At 39.2% G+C, this 16,908-nt stretch overlaps 1 protein-coding gene across 3 annotated transcripts in view; it reads right to left on the reverse strand.

The window, feature by feature from the left end:
* map7d1b (MAP7 domain containing 1b) overlaps positions 1 to 16,908 on the reverse strand; it is an 80,430-nt gene that overhangs the window by 42,977 nt on the left and 20,545 nt on the right. For all 3 annotated transcript variants that reach the window (XM_055157160.1, XM_055157159.1, XM_055157158.1), the window contains exon 2: positions 386 to 599. In XM_055157160.1, coding sequence (XP_055013135.1) covers positions 386 to 467 — 82 coding nt within the window. In that variant the 5' untranslated portion in view covers positions 468 to 599. The remainder of the gene's footprint in view (positions 1 to 385; positions 600 to 16,908) is intronic.

A 16,908-nucleotide genomic window follows, 5' to 3' on the forward strand; every position in this document is an offset into this window, starting at 1 on the left:
TCAGAATCAATATATCACACTTCAAATGTTTTTTTTTTTTTTTTTTATTGTGACAGATTTCAAATAAAATCATATTTATCTCACCTCAGATGAACAAAGTTCAGTCCTTCGCTTCATTGATTCTACATGTTTTGCCATGTTTTTCAGTTCCCTGTGATTTTTTTCCTTCTTTTTTTCCGATACGAATGGACCATAAGTGTCCCTGATTGGCTGAACCATCTTGAATCCACCTGTCAGTCATGCCCATCTAAACTCTGAGAGATTCACCAGTGACCAAACTTGTATTAGAGAAAGAAGTGTGTATTCTGGACCCCTACTAACCAGGAGTTGATCGATACTGCAGAAATCGATGATTTTGTGTTATCGACAGAGGATGGTGCAGTACCTTTCTTGGGCGGTGGGCGTGGCTCTGGCGTGGTGGGGGGCGGGGTCTGGCGTGCAGGGGGCGGGCTCTCCTCTGGACACATCCGTTCTGGTGTTCGTGTCTGTGCGAGCACTGGAGTCGCTCTTAGGAGACAATTCTGTGAAAGCGGAGTCGTCTGGGGAGAGGGAAGTCTTCAGCTTCTCACACTGGATCTGGTCTGACTGCAGAGGGAGAGCTGAGGACGAGACAGAGGGACAATGAGAACTATGATACAACAGGGTGCACTACTGTTTCTGTGAGTTAGTGGGTCTAGATCTTGAATAGATGTCGCCAACAGGTACTTTTACTGTTGTGCTTTTCGAGTAAAAACATCCCACTTCATTCAAAGGCAGTAAATACAAATTGTCAGATCTTCTTTCCTTTTTGGCATAAAATATCCAGAACCAGCATCAAAACTAGAAATGTACCAATAACCGAAATATCGTGATATCATATCCTCAAAAGTCTCACAATAATATAGAGAACTGTCACTATATATTGAATTACAAGTTCTGTTGCATAAATGCATGGTTTTATAGTAGCAACAGCTAATAAACATAGCAAACCACACAGGCCATGATCCATTTCAGTGCAGACAACATAAAAAAATATGTTCATTGCTTTAATTCTTGGGACCACGACAATAATGATTTGCACCAAAGTCTTGTCATGGTATTTTAAAAGCAAAACAATATCCTATTTATAATTCTATTAGCCAGAACTACAGGAAAACACATAGAAAATAGCCTCTGTTTCTCACGCATGTTGGAAATCACTGCCAACAGACAATAAACAGGTTGTTTTAGAGGAAATAACAGTGGAATAGCGCAAACTTTATATATATATATTTTTTTACTTATTTCTATTTTATTTGATTCTATTTTTTTACTTGTACATTTACATTGATATAATTATGCCTTATTTTACACCACTCTCTTGCTATCTTTTTTGCTACTTATTTTGAATTTCTTATTACCTTTTTTTTTTTTCCTCAACCCAAAACCTGCTACAAAGGTCTCCAAGAAGAATAGCTGATAGCTGATAGGTAATGTCAAATAAAATACAATCAATCAATGAACCTACAGGTGGAAATTGCTACAACCTGGTACAATGCATCTTTCTTGTTAAGGTTAATGTATATTGTGCACTGTCCCTGTCTCATTAAATGCATAAACTAACTAAACTAATGTACTACTCTTTGTTATAAATGAATTATAATATATTGTGAGGTGTGAGCTAATGTATCCAAATAATTTCCTTTGTGGATCATAAAGTTTGTCAAGTCTAAGTCTATTTAATGGCTAGTTTCTTAATGACTAATAAATTATGTAAATGTAAATATGTGACTGTGTGTTTGATTTTTGGATCCTAAATTAATATTGTTAACGAACCCAGAGAAATGCACTAAACTGTACAATGTGGACTTCTCTTTAGACAGCTTTTAAAAAAATATATGTTGTATTATTGTTAATACATGCCTACTCAATATTGCTATATTGTAATTTTTCATTTCCCACATTTTCTCATTGTGTCAGTGAAATTTCTTTTAATTTACTTTATTATATATGTACATTAACCTGAGCCTGTTTTAAATTGAGACACACCATGACTTTAATTATCTCTGCAGAGTTTCACAGTCACTTAGAGCTGTCTCCTCACTTTTCCACACTATGCTAATACGCTAAGATAGCTGCTAACACATACACGCTAATACACACATGCTAATACACACACAAGCTAACATTATATATATATATATATATACACACACACACTAACACATACACGCTAATACACACATGAGCTAACACACACACATGCTAATACACACACAAGCTATATATATATATATATATATATATATACACACACACACTAACACATACACGCTAATACACACATGAGCTAACACACACACATGCTAATACACACACAAGCTAAAACACACAAGAGCCAACACACACACGCTAACACTCCAGTTAGCCTGCTAATCCCGCGTGTCTTCATTAGCACTGCGGTTCATTAAGACTCATTAGATTCCTGGTTCACACACATTCAGCACTGACGCGTGAACAGAATGCTAATTTATCAAGCCTTCAACAGGAGGAGCAGACAGGAGAGCCCGGGCAGGAGCGCACCTGTGAGCAAAATGGTTTTCCATTCATTTGCAGGTTCAGAGTTACAAAATTAGGTCAATGTTTAGTTCCAGAGGTGTACCTAGGGTGAGCAGATTTTCAAAATTCAAAACTGGGACACACTCGGGTTGGGATGTTTGGTATAAATAAAATAGTGAAAGTAATGTCAGGGACTTCTGTTTAAGGTTGTGCAATTAGCTGAATTTTGATTTCACGATTTGATTTGTGTGTGAAACAACCTTCAAACTCATTTAATCGATTTGAAACTATTGAAGCTTAGCAAAATTTATTTGAGATTTTTTTAATATATATAAATAAGTATATATATATATATTTTTTTATATTTTTTTATTTAGAGATTGTAGAAAAGCTGGATATATAGTTTATTTTGGATATGTGAAGAAAACCTCAGTCGTCCAGGTAGAATCCATGGCACGGAGAAAATTCAGTTTGACGACTGGACAAAAGTTAGTTCTTCAGTTCTGAAGAAGCAGCTTGGATGAGCTGCGAAGCATCTTTTACCAAACTAACTTTTGTCCAGTCGACAAACTGAATTTTCTCCTCGCCTTTATTTTGGATACATTTATGTTTTTCTGCCTTCATGTTCAAAGTATATTTTATTCATTTTATGTTTTATACGTCACAAAACTGCTCTAAAGTTCATATTTGTAGCCTATATTTATTTTCAATTTGAAAGTTTTGTGTAAATTATCAATAACAAGTGTTAGGGGGGTTTTTTTGAGAGAGAAATGCTGAATAAATGCATCGTCTATCTAAAAAATCATTCGAATAATCGTATTGATAAAATACTCGTGATAATTATTTTTTTCCATAATCGAGTAGCGCTACTTCTGTCACTGCATTATTTTTGATTTATGATCATTTGCAAACCCGGTTCTGGGTATTTTAACTAAAAAGATGACAATTTATGCTCCTCTTTACTGTTGGCGGGGATCAGATTAGATTCCTGGTTTAGGGCTAAAAGTCTGTATTTTTTTGTTCAGACATTAATACTGAAAAACATTTTGCTTGTTTTTAGTAATACAAAATAAAATCGAATCAGAAATCGAGAAAAATCAATATGAGCAAAAAAATGTACTGTTATTGTCATATCATATATAGCGGTCTTAATTTAGATCCAATTCAGAAATGTGTTTTTTAGTATGCAAACGACACAACAAAAGCAATGGAAAAACTATATAATTAGCTACTTAATCTGCAACAATTTATCTGCAGAAAAATAAAAAAACAGTCACAATTCTTCTTAAATCACGAAGGTTCCAATTATTTAGACAACTGAATGTCCTCGGCAAAGAGCGAAGTATTTGATTGAAAAATGCTGTTGTACCTGTTTAAACATGTTCTGAAGTGTGTGTCAGATGCCCTCCCTGTGTGTCAGATGTCCTTTCAGTCTCTCTCAAATGTGAATGCTCCTGGAGTTTGTTTATAATCCTGAACGTATACTGCAAAGCTACTCGTAAAAAACAAAACAAAAAAAAGTGCAGCCCTAGAACATGACGTGATTAAAATATAAAAATGACAGTTGCATAGTAACCAAAAAAACACAAACTTTCTCTTTCTTCTTTTTTGTGTGTATGACTCAGCTCTTTGCTCTGTCTCTAATTCAGACCAGACACAAACCACGTCACCACAGCACACTTTCTCCTCTCCCTCCTCTTTCCTCCCTCTCTCCTCTTTTGCTTTCTCTCTCTCCCTCTGTGCTCCTGGCATTCTAAACACAAACACAAACATGGGCTGCCTGCAAACTAGCAAACAAACAAACAAACAAACAAACAAACAAAAACTCATGGGTAATGTTTGGTTTTCTGTCAAATTAGGCCTGGATACATTTATTCTCATCTAAGCACTCTCCTTTTTTCTATCTTTCTTTCCTTCTCTCTCTCTCTCCCTCCTTCCCTCCCTCTTCTCTCTCTCTTCTTCCTTTACTCCCACCTCTCTCTATTCCTCTATTCCTCTCTCTCTCCCTCCTTCCCTCCCTCTTCTCTCTCTCTCCCTCCTTCTCTCCCCTTCCTCCCTTTTCCGCTCTCTCTCACCCTCCTTCGCTCTCCCGCCTCCCTCTCCCTCTATCTCACCCTCTCCCTCCTTCACTCCTTCTTCTCCCTCTTCCTCTCTCCCTCTCCCTCCTTCACTCCCTCCTGTCTCTCCATGTCTTTCACGCCCTCCTCTCTCTTTCACTCCCTCATCTCTCCCTCTCTTTCACTCCCTCCTCTCTCTCTCCCTCCTTCACTCCCCTTCCTCCCTTTTCCACTCTCTCCCACCCTCCTTCGCTCTCCCACCTCCCTCTCCCTCTATCTCACCCTCTCCCTCCTTCACTCCTTCTTCTCCCTCTTCCTCTCTCTCTCTTTCACTCCCTCCTCTGTCTCTCCATGTCTTTCACTCCCTCCTCTCTCTCCCTCTCTCTCTTTCACTCCCTCCTCTCTCTCTGTCTTTCACTCCCTTCTCTCTCTCTCTCCCTCTCTCTTTCACTCCCTCTTCTCTCTTTCACTCCCTCCTCTCTCTCTGTCTTTCACTCCTTTCTCTCTCTCTCTCTCTCTCTCTTTCACTCCCTCTTTTCTCTTTCACTCCCTCCTCTCTCTCTCTCTCTTCATCAGACCTCACAGAGATTTATTTAAAGAGAATCCTTACTTCAGCGTTTCAAGTTTAACCTCCATCACAGCTGACGACCTCTGACCTCTGACTTGTCGGGTTCAAAGAGCTGCAGTCACTCACTATATGAGCCACTTCCTGTTCACCCATATTGTTCGGTTTTTTTTACGTTAAATGCTTAATGACGCGTAAACTAGAATGATTTGGATGATTTCAGATCTGGAATTGCTCATCTGTAAACTGCTACAACTTCAGGTCAGTTTTTGATACAGAATTTAAACCTCACGAGTCAATTTTGCGTATAATAGGATCTTAAAAATATGGCACATTTTATTGACTTGGACATTAATAGCATGAGTCATGTCCGGGTCAGAGGTCGCACTTGAGTTCGAGTCTCTGCGCTGACACCGAAACAGGAAATACTTCAGAGAGGAAGAGCATTCTTTGAGACAACAACAAAACTAAGAGAAAAGACTGAAATCTGATAAAAGACTCGCATTTGAGAACATTTTTGTGCAGATTGAAAGTACAGGATTAGCAGTTTTCATGCAGGATAAGAAGTCGATTTAGTTGTTTTTGGAGGAAATGATGGTACTTTTCAAAATAATTTCCTGATTGACAGTGCTGGATCTCGTAGTACTTCTGTAGACCGTACTGTACACGATGGGGCTCCTGTGTGTGCGTCTGAACTAAAAAGTTGGTGCAGGGGCCGAGGGCAGAGAGTGAACATGCCTGAGATTCCTGAGGCTGATCTGACCCACATCCACACGCCCCGGAACACAGCTACACTTTCACGTACACAGAACTACAACAATACACACACTCACACACTCAACTATGACAATGCAGGATACAAGACAACAGTATTAAAGCTAACACAATATGGGTCACAAAAGACTAAGTAGAACAATATACACACAAAACTACAACAATACACACACTAAACTATGACAATACAGGATATGAGACAATAGTTACCACGTTTACATGAGAGCTTTAATTCCAAATAAAAATAATTTAATTCTGAATAAAAATTAATTACACTTTAAAAAGACGCATGTAAACACTTAATTCCAGATGAAAATGATTATTCGGAATTAAAATGAATTATGTAGTCTTGGTGTAGTCCTGGTGCAGTTCCTATGTAGTCCTGGTTTAGTCCTGGTGTAGTCCTGGTGTAGTCCTGGTGTAGTCCTGGTGTAGTCCTGGTGTAGTCCTGGTTTAGTCCTGGTTTAGTCCTGGTGTAGTCTTGGTGTAGTCCTGGTGTAGTCCTGGTTTAGTCCTGGTGCAGTTCCTATGTAGTCCTGGTTTAGTCCTGGTGTAGTCCTGGTGTAGTCCTGGTGTAGTCCTGGTGTAGTCCTGGTGTAGTCCTGGTGTAGTCCTGGTGTAGTCCTGGTGTAGTCCTGGTTTAGTCCTGGTGCAGTTCCTATGTAGTCCTGGTTTAGTCCTGGTGTAGTCTTGGTGTAGTCCTGGTGTAGTCCTGGTTTAGTCCTGGTGTAGTCCTGATGTAGTCCTGGTGTAGTCCTGGTTTAGTCCTGGTGTAGTCCTGATGTAGTCCTGATGTAGTCCTGGTGTAGTTCCAGTAGTTCCAATGTAGTCCTGGTGTCGTTCCAATGTAGTCCTGGTGTAGTTCCTATGTAGTCCTGGTTTAGTCCTGGTGTAGTCCTGGTGTAGTCCTGGTTTAGTCCTGGTGTAGTTCCAATGTAGTCCTGGTTTAGTCCTGGTGTAGTCCTGGTGTAGTCCTGGTGTAGTTCCTAAGTAGGTGGTTTATTCCAATTTTGAAGCCAAATTAATTTCTTCCTGGATCATGTAAACATTTATTCTTCTTAAAAATAATGTCGGTGGTCCGTGTCTGGGTCTTCAATTCATAGACCAAAATGAGACGATCAACTGAACCGATATCTTGGAGCCGAAACCTGATTCACCAAATTTTCAGTATCTGTGAAAATTTGGTCCACAAAAGACTAAATAGAAAACTATGACAGCACAATGCTATATTTACATCACAAAAACACACTGACCTAGAAACCTCAAAGTCTACTTCACTGCATTAGGGAGAGTGATATTGACAAAAAGGAATCGAGTATCCTGATAACGACGTTCCTGCATTAAGTTAGCAAAAGCATTATCTTTATTACAACCATAAACTCTTCAGAATGGACTCTGAGAAAGCTGTTACCTCCTCAAAAACAGACCTGCAGTTGTGTTTTGTTTTTGTTTCATTCACACGTGCTTGAGTAACCCTGCATTATGGGTCTGTCTACATTTCTAAAGCTTAGGTCCAAAGTTTGGCAATTCCAGGGCTGTAATCATCCAAATGAATCTCATGAAGTTGTACGGAATCTAAAAACAAAGTGGAGCACATTCTGTATTACCACTAAATGACATCACAAGGTGGAACAGAGTGTTTTCAGTTTGAGAACTTAGCCTAAATATGCAAGGTTTGTGCGATAAACAAGTGTGAATGAAACAAAACAACACTATAACAGATCAGAAAATAACGTAACATGAGCACTTTAAGAATGTTACCTCAAAGTTACAACTAAACAAAAATAAAATATGACCCTGAATAGAACTTGGATAAAAAACTTTTTATTAATACGGGTGATATAAGGGCGATTGTCTCAGTTTCAAATGAAATGCCTTCTTTGATGAATTGCTTCATTCATAATTTTGATTGGTGATTGTCCATTTTAAAAGAGCCATAAGAAAGCAAACACTTTAAGAGAAAAGGAGTAAACTCAAAGTTTGTTCCCCTCTGAACCTCGAGAGCCAAACCTGACCCAGATCGAGTTCATCTGTCAGGTATTTATAAACCGGACTGACACACGGGCTAACGAGGAGAAGGGGAGAGGGGGAAAAGGAAGAGAGGAGAGAGACGAGAGAGAAAGGAGAAAGAAAGAGAAAGAGAGAGAGATGAGAGAGGAGAAAGAGCAAAAAGGAGAAAGAGTGCAAAAGAGTGGAGGAAGGAAAAAGAGAGAGAGAGCAGAAAGAGATATGGAGAGAGAGAGAGAGAGAGAGAGAGAGAGAGAGAGAGAGAGAGAGAGAGGGAGGAAAGAGATGTGTGTCTGTGGGTTAAACATGATATGACAGTTACATGTCTGACTGACTCTGACCCGTGGACTTTACATAGAATCAGACTGAGGGAGTGTGACATCACCCAGAGCATTCAGCTCCAGTCAAATGAAGCTCATCGAGACTACAAATTATTAGCAATGCTGTCACTCAAACTTGTTGCTTATGCTAGTGGGAGTGTCCCTGGGGAAAAGAAGGCGCCTTATTGGTCTGTTATTAATGTTTATATCTTGATTCGCCGACAAAATTGTGAAATAAAAACACTGGGATCATTTGGGCAAGGCTCACAGCAGCAGTTACAGAGAGAAGGCCATGTTTTTCAATAGAAAGTGAATTAGGTCCAGAGCTGATGGAGCTGGAAGTGCGCCCATGCTCATTTTCTATTTGGAACATAGCGGCTAGCAGGTTAGCTTTGTATTTTATGTCTAATAGTGATGCTATAAAACTAAAATTTCAAACTTGAAAATAGGGACAGGTATGATATGGATTTTTTTAAGCAGATACCAATATTCTGATATTTGTCTTGCTGCTGTGTCTGATAATTGATTTGCCGATACCGATATTAACCTTTCTAAACCGACATGTTTTACATAACCACACAAAACCTTCCAACCATAAAAGATAGAAACTTTTTTTTTTTTTTTGTTTACTTCAGTTTATTGCAGTTATTTCTCAAATAAATGGCAAATTATGCATCTTGGTTTGCGTGATTGTGCATCCCTTTCTATTTTTAAAGGTTTATTTCAGTCTAAATGTCTAAATCCAAATGTAATAAACCCCATGGAAATGCAGGAAGTGATGTGGCTCTGTGTCCTGGACCTGACAACAGCTGTTTCCATGACACCAGGAAAGTCATGGGGCCATTACACCTTTTGTTTTTGGTTTTTTTTTTTTTGTTGTTGTTGTTTTTTTGAGGCAATAAGGATATTTTGAGTTTACTTAAAGACTTGATATTTTGTTTATACATGCTTGCTGTGTGTTTTATATGAAATAATGTGGATTTTAGTTTCTGCTTTTTTTTTTTTTTTTTTTTTTGTATTTAGCTAGCTTTTATTACAGCCATATGACACAACTATAGCAGCAGATTGTGAAATAACAGGTTGTACTAAAAAAAAAAGGATGTATAATACTTCATTAGGGGGTAAAAGGGGGAGTTTTAGTAGCAAAATTAAGAAAAAAAATACAGGTGCGGAAAAATTTACAAAAATTGCCCTTAGGTCTGGAAGGGTTAACATTTTAAAAACCAAGCAAGGCTCAAAAATGTATATGTACAATCAAGTTCACAAAAAGACTTTTCACTTTTGTAAAATATAATAGCAAAATGTAATTATCTGTAATGCAACATTAGTTGTGTGATCACATAAACTTACAACAATATTTTTATCAGGGTTGTTCTAATACCAGTACCAGTATCGGCAAAAGCTCCAATACCGCACATTTTTCAGGTATTTTTCAGGTAAATATATCAGCAAGTGCTCAGACGAAATCACCAATCCAACAAGTGTATTGGAGTGTCGGCGAATACACCTCAATACATTACCCGTTCCTAATTTCGATACTGCTAAACACTAAATTCGATACCGCAATGATGCAGATCTTTTCTAGACAATCTGAAATGTTTGTGGTGATGGCCTAGTGCTGATTTTCTTTCCCCGTGGGCCCAAATCTTTCATTCAAAATGTTAAATAAACAAACTTGTTGAATGAACTGTTGAAATCAGATAAACTCCGGACCCCCTGACTGTCCCATGCTCTGTCTCATGTTGTGTTCAGATGACCTAATGATGAGGTCATAGCTACGGAGGCTCAGCAGGGACAAAAACATTAACTTGAGCTCTCACAAGTCTGAAATCAATTCAACTTTTAATAAACGCCTGGTCCATGATGTAACATAAATACAATGAAAAAGGAAACTGCTCAATATTTTCTCTTCATAATTCTGTAATAGTAGGTGTCTAATTAAAGTAAAAGTGGCAGTACCAAACTACTACTAAACTATAGTATTAGTAGTAGTAGTGCAGCAGTATACTGTACGTTTCTATCCTCTGAATATATTTTGCAGTGACATCATGCTAGGGGTGTTCTGCATGTATGTCCATGACGTAATGTTCAGAAGTTTCCATGGTTACACAATAAAAACATTAGCAAACAAGTTTTAACAAGTATGAAACCTCAAGACAAAATGCAAAATGGATTTAAACAGCGCATTTTCAAGAGTCTGTGATCAGTCCGAGCATTCATGGTCCTATTTAATTTTCAACAAAAAATGTGAGCGTGACTAAGGCTCCGTTCAGACTGCAGGGCTTAATGCTCAATTCAGATATTTTTGTGAAATCAGATTTAATTGCAAGGTCATTCACATTTCCAATTAAATGTGACTTGTATGTGATCTCCAGTGTGAACTATAAATGCTCCAAAAACGCTGGGCTTGTCTCCCAAAATATGCTCCAATTGTTGGTAAAATGGACAGGGTACACGTTCACAGCCGCTTCATTTGTTTGAGTCTTTAGCCTCCTTGTATTTTGTCACAGGCTCTTTATTTTTTCTTTACAATGGAGCCAGAATCGCCTACAGTCGCCTATTTGGCCTGAATACAGAGATCCCCCCCAAATATTAATGAACTCTCTAACCTCGTTTTCCCCCCATTAGCGAGACTCCGAGCCTGACGTGTAGGTGAGATGAATGTGACCTGGCCGTTCAGACTGAAGTCACATGTCAAAAGATCAGATATGTATCGGTTTTAGGAGCACATATCCAAGTGGCCTGGGTCACATTTGAAAAAATTGGATCTGTGTGGTTCAGTCATTAAAAGATCAGATACAGGAGCAAAGGGGCCAAAAAATTGGATTTGGGTCACATCAGGCTGCAGTCTGAACATAGCCTAACTAAAAAACTAAAAATAATCTCACCTACGACGGCTAATTCAGTTCTTTCTGTTCAGATTGTGTTGACGACATCAGCTGCAAAATGTCAACAGAGCTGCACAATAAGTCACAGTCGGATCAAAAAAATCCCAATTTTGCGTAATTATTAAATCACAAAGGATGCAAACATGCCCATATGTTACCTGCGCCTGTGTGTCAGATGCCCTCCCTGTGTCTCCATGTGGTCTTATTCTGTGTAAAATCTGCTAATCCTGTACTTTAGAGCTCTACAAACACGGGGTAAACTTCTAAAACACATGTGATCTTGTTTAAGTTTCACGGTTCAGATTCAGTGTTCTCTCAAATGTGAACGCTCCTGGAGTTGTTCACAATTCGCAATACTTTAAATCACAATTAGATCATTTTCCCAGAATTATGCATCCTCTGTTTTGTTAAAATTAGTTTTATTTTATTCCCCTGCGGCGCTTTCTCCCTGTTTGTCTCATGATCTGAGGCCCGTCTGACACAAACACATGAAATACATTCGTGTCTATGGAGGGACATTGTTTTACATTATACAAGCAGCTGCTGTATAGACATGAATTTACATGAACCGCGGATTTATTGGTCATGGTTCTCAATTAACTTTTTTTTTTTTTTTTACATCAGATGCTCTTCCAGCCACACCAGAGTACACCACATGTTGTCACGATGCAAAAATTTCAAACTCAATACTCAAAAACGACTCTGATACCAAGATGATAATAAAAACACTCTTTCTTTAGACGACTGAATGTGATTTAGATTTAGAATGTGGAGCCAAATCGTCCGAATCGCATCAGAAAGATGACCCAAAAAGCATGCACTGAACAACCGGAAATATTTTTAAGAAGAATAAACATTAACATGATCGAGGAATAAATTAATTTGGCTTTAAAATTGTAATAAACCACCCACTTAATTCAGAATTAAGTTTAATCGTGAAGTGTTTACATGGTCGTTTTAAAGGGGAATTCAATTTATTCAAAATGAAATGGTCGTACTTTCTTTTCTATTCCCATGTGTTTGTTTCTTATGAACTTTTGACAGCTCTGCACTACACTAGGACCATGTTTGAACAGCTACTTACTGCTAGAACTTTTAACTTTCTCAAATCTATAGTTTCAAATTGAACTTTAGGACAGGTCCATTCTCGGTCGGTGTAAACAAAAAATGTGAAATAACTTTTTTCTCCATATCTACAGAAAATAGTTCCATTATTCAACCCCAAAGACGTGAGTGTTGTCAGGTGAAAGGACTTGAACACAGAAGATTAATGTGACGAGTTTGTGGAGCCGACTCAAACAAATAATGATAAGGTTCAACGTTTGTGGATCAGATGTTTGGAGATTTCTTTCAAAAACACTGAATCTTCCATACTGCTCTACAGAGGCAAAAGACCTTAACTCGCCAGAGTGTGAAACTGAAAAAAACAACGTCTAAGTTTCTGTTTTGTCCACACAAAAGTATAATAGGCAGGGCTCCCAAGATTTGACTAGTTGCTATAATGAAGAAATATTTGTATGCGAAAACTACTGAGCTCAAAATGGACCTCTGAGCCTTATTACAAAAACAAGGAGTCATGCAAAGACAAAAGGCAGGAACTGACATGATCATTATTTGGTTGCTTTTGCCCAGACTTCCATCCATTATAAGAAGAACACCTCACCAAAATCGAGTCATCGTGGAGTTTGTTTGAAATGATCTAGAAGAGCTTTGGATTTTCTGTTTAGAGCTGATCAGGATCATAACAATACTCACACACTTTAACAGTCTGACACACAAGTTTGCAGTACAGTATGTATGTAAAAATGTAACAACAAGTATGCAAGAGTAACTCAAATATCGTGATATTGTGTCGCCAAAACTCTCGCAATAATATCGTGGGCCATCACAATATATCGAATTACACATTTCCTTGCTTACATACATTGTGATGGTGCAACCGCTAAAAAAATGAGAGAACTACATAGACCATGATCCTTTGCTCTGTGTCAGTCCAGTTTACATGATGAAATAAGTTATGAAGCAGTTTTAAATCTGAATTATTTCGATTATGATGACAGAAAAGGAGCGTATTCACAGTTTTGTTTGCCTCCACAAAATATCACAACATATATCAAACCGTGAGATGCATATTGTGAAAATATCATATCGAGAGATTTGGATATTGTTACATCCCGAATAAATACATAAAATACATTCACATTAAAGATAATTTAAGTATAACTGCATACAAAGGTTCATTTATTGTATGTGTTTAGACTCTGTGTCAAGGCTGTGGAAAAAAGAAGGAAGCGAGAGGTTGGATTTTAAAATAAAATATATTTATGAACTAAATCACAAACAAAATATGCACTGTTACTGCCTTTTGTCTTTGCCCGTCTCCTTATTTTTGTCTCATGATACAAAAGCAGAGAACAGGAACTGACAAATAAGGGTCAAAGGGCAATTTTGAGCTCAATATTTTATCACGATATTTATTCACATGTTAAAGGAGGTCTCAGATACAAACAAAATGACATGAACTCATTTTTGACCAAACATGATGTTACAGCTTTGTATAGGCTCCGCCCTCCATCTGAAATTATGACATCATCAGCTTCTATAACATGAACTCTCCGTCTGTACAGTGTCAACTGTGTGTCCCCCCAAATCTCCTGCTGTAAATGTGCAGGATTCAGTTACATTGTGTTTATGTGGATCCCAGCTGCCTCTGCTGGCTCCACAAACTAGGACATAACTCCAGACCTGGACTCGTGCCACAGACTCATGACTCTGGTCCACACTCAGATGTGAACTTCAAACTGCTCTGGACTATGATCTGGACTAAGTCTGGGCTCTGACTTGGCCCTGGTCAGTATTAGAACGAGGTGATAATTTTTCATGTTAAACTATGTGGACTGGACACGACTGCGTAACAGGTGCACTATGTAACTATGGAGGTCTTTTTATTAAATCATTTTTGGTGTAAGTCACGCATAATTATGAAACAGCAGCAGAAAAACAATAAAAGTAAAATTGCATGAAATAAAGTTAGGGTGTAGATACAGTCATGCACATTGTCTCCTTGTGTGACTTTTCTAGTGTGAGGTGTCACTTGGGCATGTGATATCACTGAGTATAATGTTCCACAGTATGAAATTATGCTTATTTATCTCCATGGAGACAAGTAGGCGGCACCACCAGGTCAAGTTATAAAACAGATCTATGCATTACAAGACCCGGAACTGAATAAATGCAAGATTGTAAAGTTTAATGTCATAGTGGTCATGTTTACATGATGTTTTCTAATTCGGAATTAACTGTTCTGAATTAAATAGTTTGGAATTAATATATTCTGCTTCGAATTTACATGGAAATAATAATTCTGAATTGAGGTTCACACCAGGACTACTCTAGCACTACATCCAGACTACACCGAGACTACACCAGGACTACACCCAGACTACACCAGGACTAAACCAGGACTACAAGAGGACTACACCAGGACTACACCAGGACAAAACCAAGACTACTTGGGAACTACACCAGGACTACATAGTAATTACACCAGCACTAAATCAGGACTACACCAGGACTAAACCAGGACTACATAGGAACTACATAATAATTACACCAGGACTACACCAGGACTACACCAGGACTATTTAGGAACTACACCAGGACTAAACCATTACTACTTAGGAAATACACCAGGACTATACCAGGACTAAACCAGGACTACATAGGAACTACATAATAATTACACCAGGACTACACCAGGACTATTTAGGAACTACACCAGGACTAAACCATTACTACTTAGGAAATACACCAGGACTATACCAGGACTAAACCAGGACTACATAGGAACTACATAATAATTACACCAGGACTAAACCAGGACTTCTTAGGAACTATACCAGGACTAAACCAGGACTATATAGGAACTACATAGTAATTACACCAGGACTACGTAGGAATTACACCAGGACTAAACCAGGACTACACCAGGACTACACCAGGACTACACCAGGACTACATAGGAATTACACCAGGACTAAACCAGGACTAAATCAGGACTAAACCAGGACTAAACCAGGACTACACCATGACTACACCAGGACTAAATCAGGACTAAACCAGGACTACACCAGGACTAAACCAGGACTACATTCTAACTACACCAGGACTACATAGTAATTACACCAGCACTAAATCAGGACTAAACCAGGACTACATTCTAACTACACCAGGATTACACCAGGACTACACCAAGACTACACAGGAATTAAGTCAAAATCAATCTTTTTCATCAAGAATTAAGTATTTATATGGTCTTTTTAAAGCAGGATAAATTTTTATTCAGAATTAAATTATTTTTAGTCAAGTTTCAAGAAGATTCAACATTCAAGATGGTGTCCTGTTATTTTCGATGGGTTACACTCACTGATCACTACAAAATCCGGTGTTTTTGATCAGAAGCTTTCGGCGCTGCAAAGGGTTTTCAGAACATGAATCAAACATGTGATGGGCCAGAGCGCTGTCCAGTTCTTTTAATACATCGGAGCTTCTGAGGTTTGGCTCATCTCGGGTTTCTGTGGGTCACCAGCGGTCAAACGGCACAGGGTCAGCAAGATCAACACAGGAAAACGCGGAGGGCAGATACTGTGAGCGTGTACTTCTGTGTACTTGTGTGTACTTCTGTGTGGACCTGCTCAGACTGATACTAGAGTTATTTTCAGTGATAATAAAAAAATCTATTACATCTGATTTAGTCACACACACTTCCTGTTATGACTCAGCCCACTTCCTCACACCAGATCTGAACCAGGACTAACAAGGACCAGACCAGGACCATAACCAGGACCAGAACTAGGATCAGACGAGGACCAGACCAGGATCAGAGCAGGACTAGGACCAGAACCAGAACCAGGATCAGACCAGGATCAGACCGGAACCAGACTGGGACTAGAACCAGAACAGGACCAGACCAGGATCAGACCACGACCAGCCCAGGGCCAGAACCAGAACCAGGATCAGGCCAGAACCAGAACTAGGGTCAGACCATGACCAGAACCAGGACCAGAACAGAGACCAGACCAGAAGCCAGACCAGGACCAGACCACGAGCAGGCCAGGATCAGACCAGGACCAGACCAGGGCCAGAACCAGGATCAAACTAAGACCAGAACCAGGATCAGGCCAGAACCAGAGCAGAATCAGCCTGCAAACAGAACTAGGATTAGACCAGGACCAAACCAGGACCAGGGCCAGAACTAGGAACAGAACCAGGATCAAACTAATACCAGAACCAGGATCAGGCCATGACCAGACCAGGACTAGACCAGGACCTGTACCAGGATCAGGCCAGGGATCAGACCAGGACCAAACCAGGACTAGAACCAGGATCAGGCCAGAGATCAGACCAGACACCAGAGACCAGACACCAGAGACCAAACCAGAGACCATACAAGATACCAGACCAAAGACCAGACCAGAGGCAAAACCAGAGATCAGACCAGAGACCAGACTAGAGGCAAAACCAGAGATCAGACCAGAGACCAGACTAGAGACAAGACCAGGACCAGAACCAGGTCTAGGGCAGGTCTACGTGGGGTGTTTTTGTGTGTCGCAGGCTGAGAGGAGATGATGTAAACAGTGAAATCACACCAGGACCATCTGACTCTGAGTTAAGGCCCTCAGGACACAAGCATCCAACCTCCAGTTAGAGACGCTTAACTATTTGTTCCAAGATCTTGTTTTTTGGGATACACGATTTAAAACGAACATATTACACAAGCT

This window comes from Boleophthalmus pectinirostris, unplaced genomic scaffold (genome assembly GCF_026225935.1).
Source record: "Boleophthalmus pectinirostris isolate CB_2022bp ecotype Guang Dong unplaced genomic scaffold, ASM2622593v1 HiC_scaffold_21, whole genome shotgun sequence".
In the NCBI taxonomy this organism is placed as follows: domain Eukaryota; kingdom Metazoa; phylum Chordata; class Actinopteri; order Gobiiformes; family Gobiidae; genus Boleophthalmus; species Boleophthalmus pectinirostris.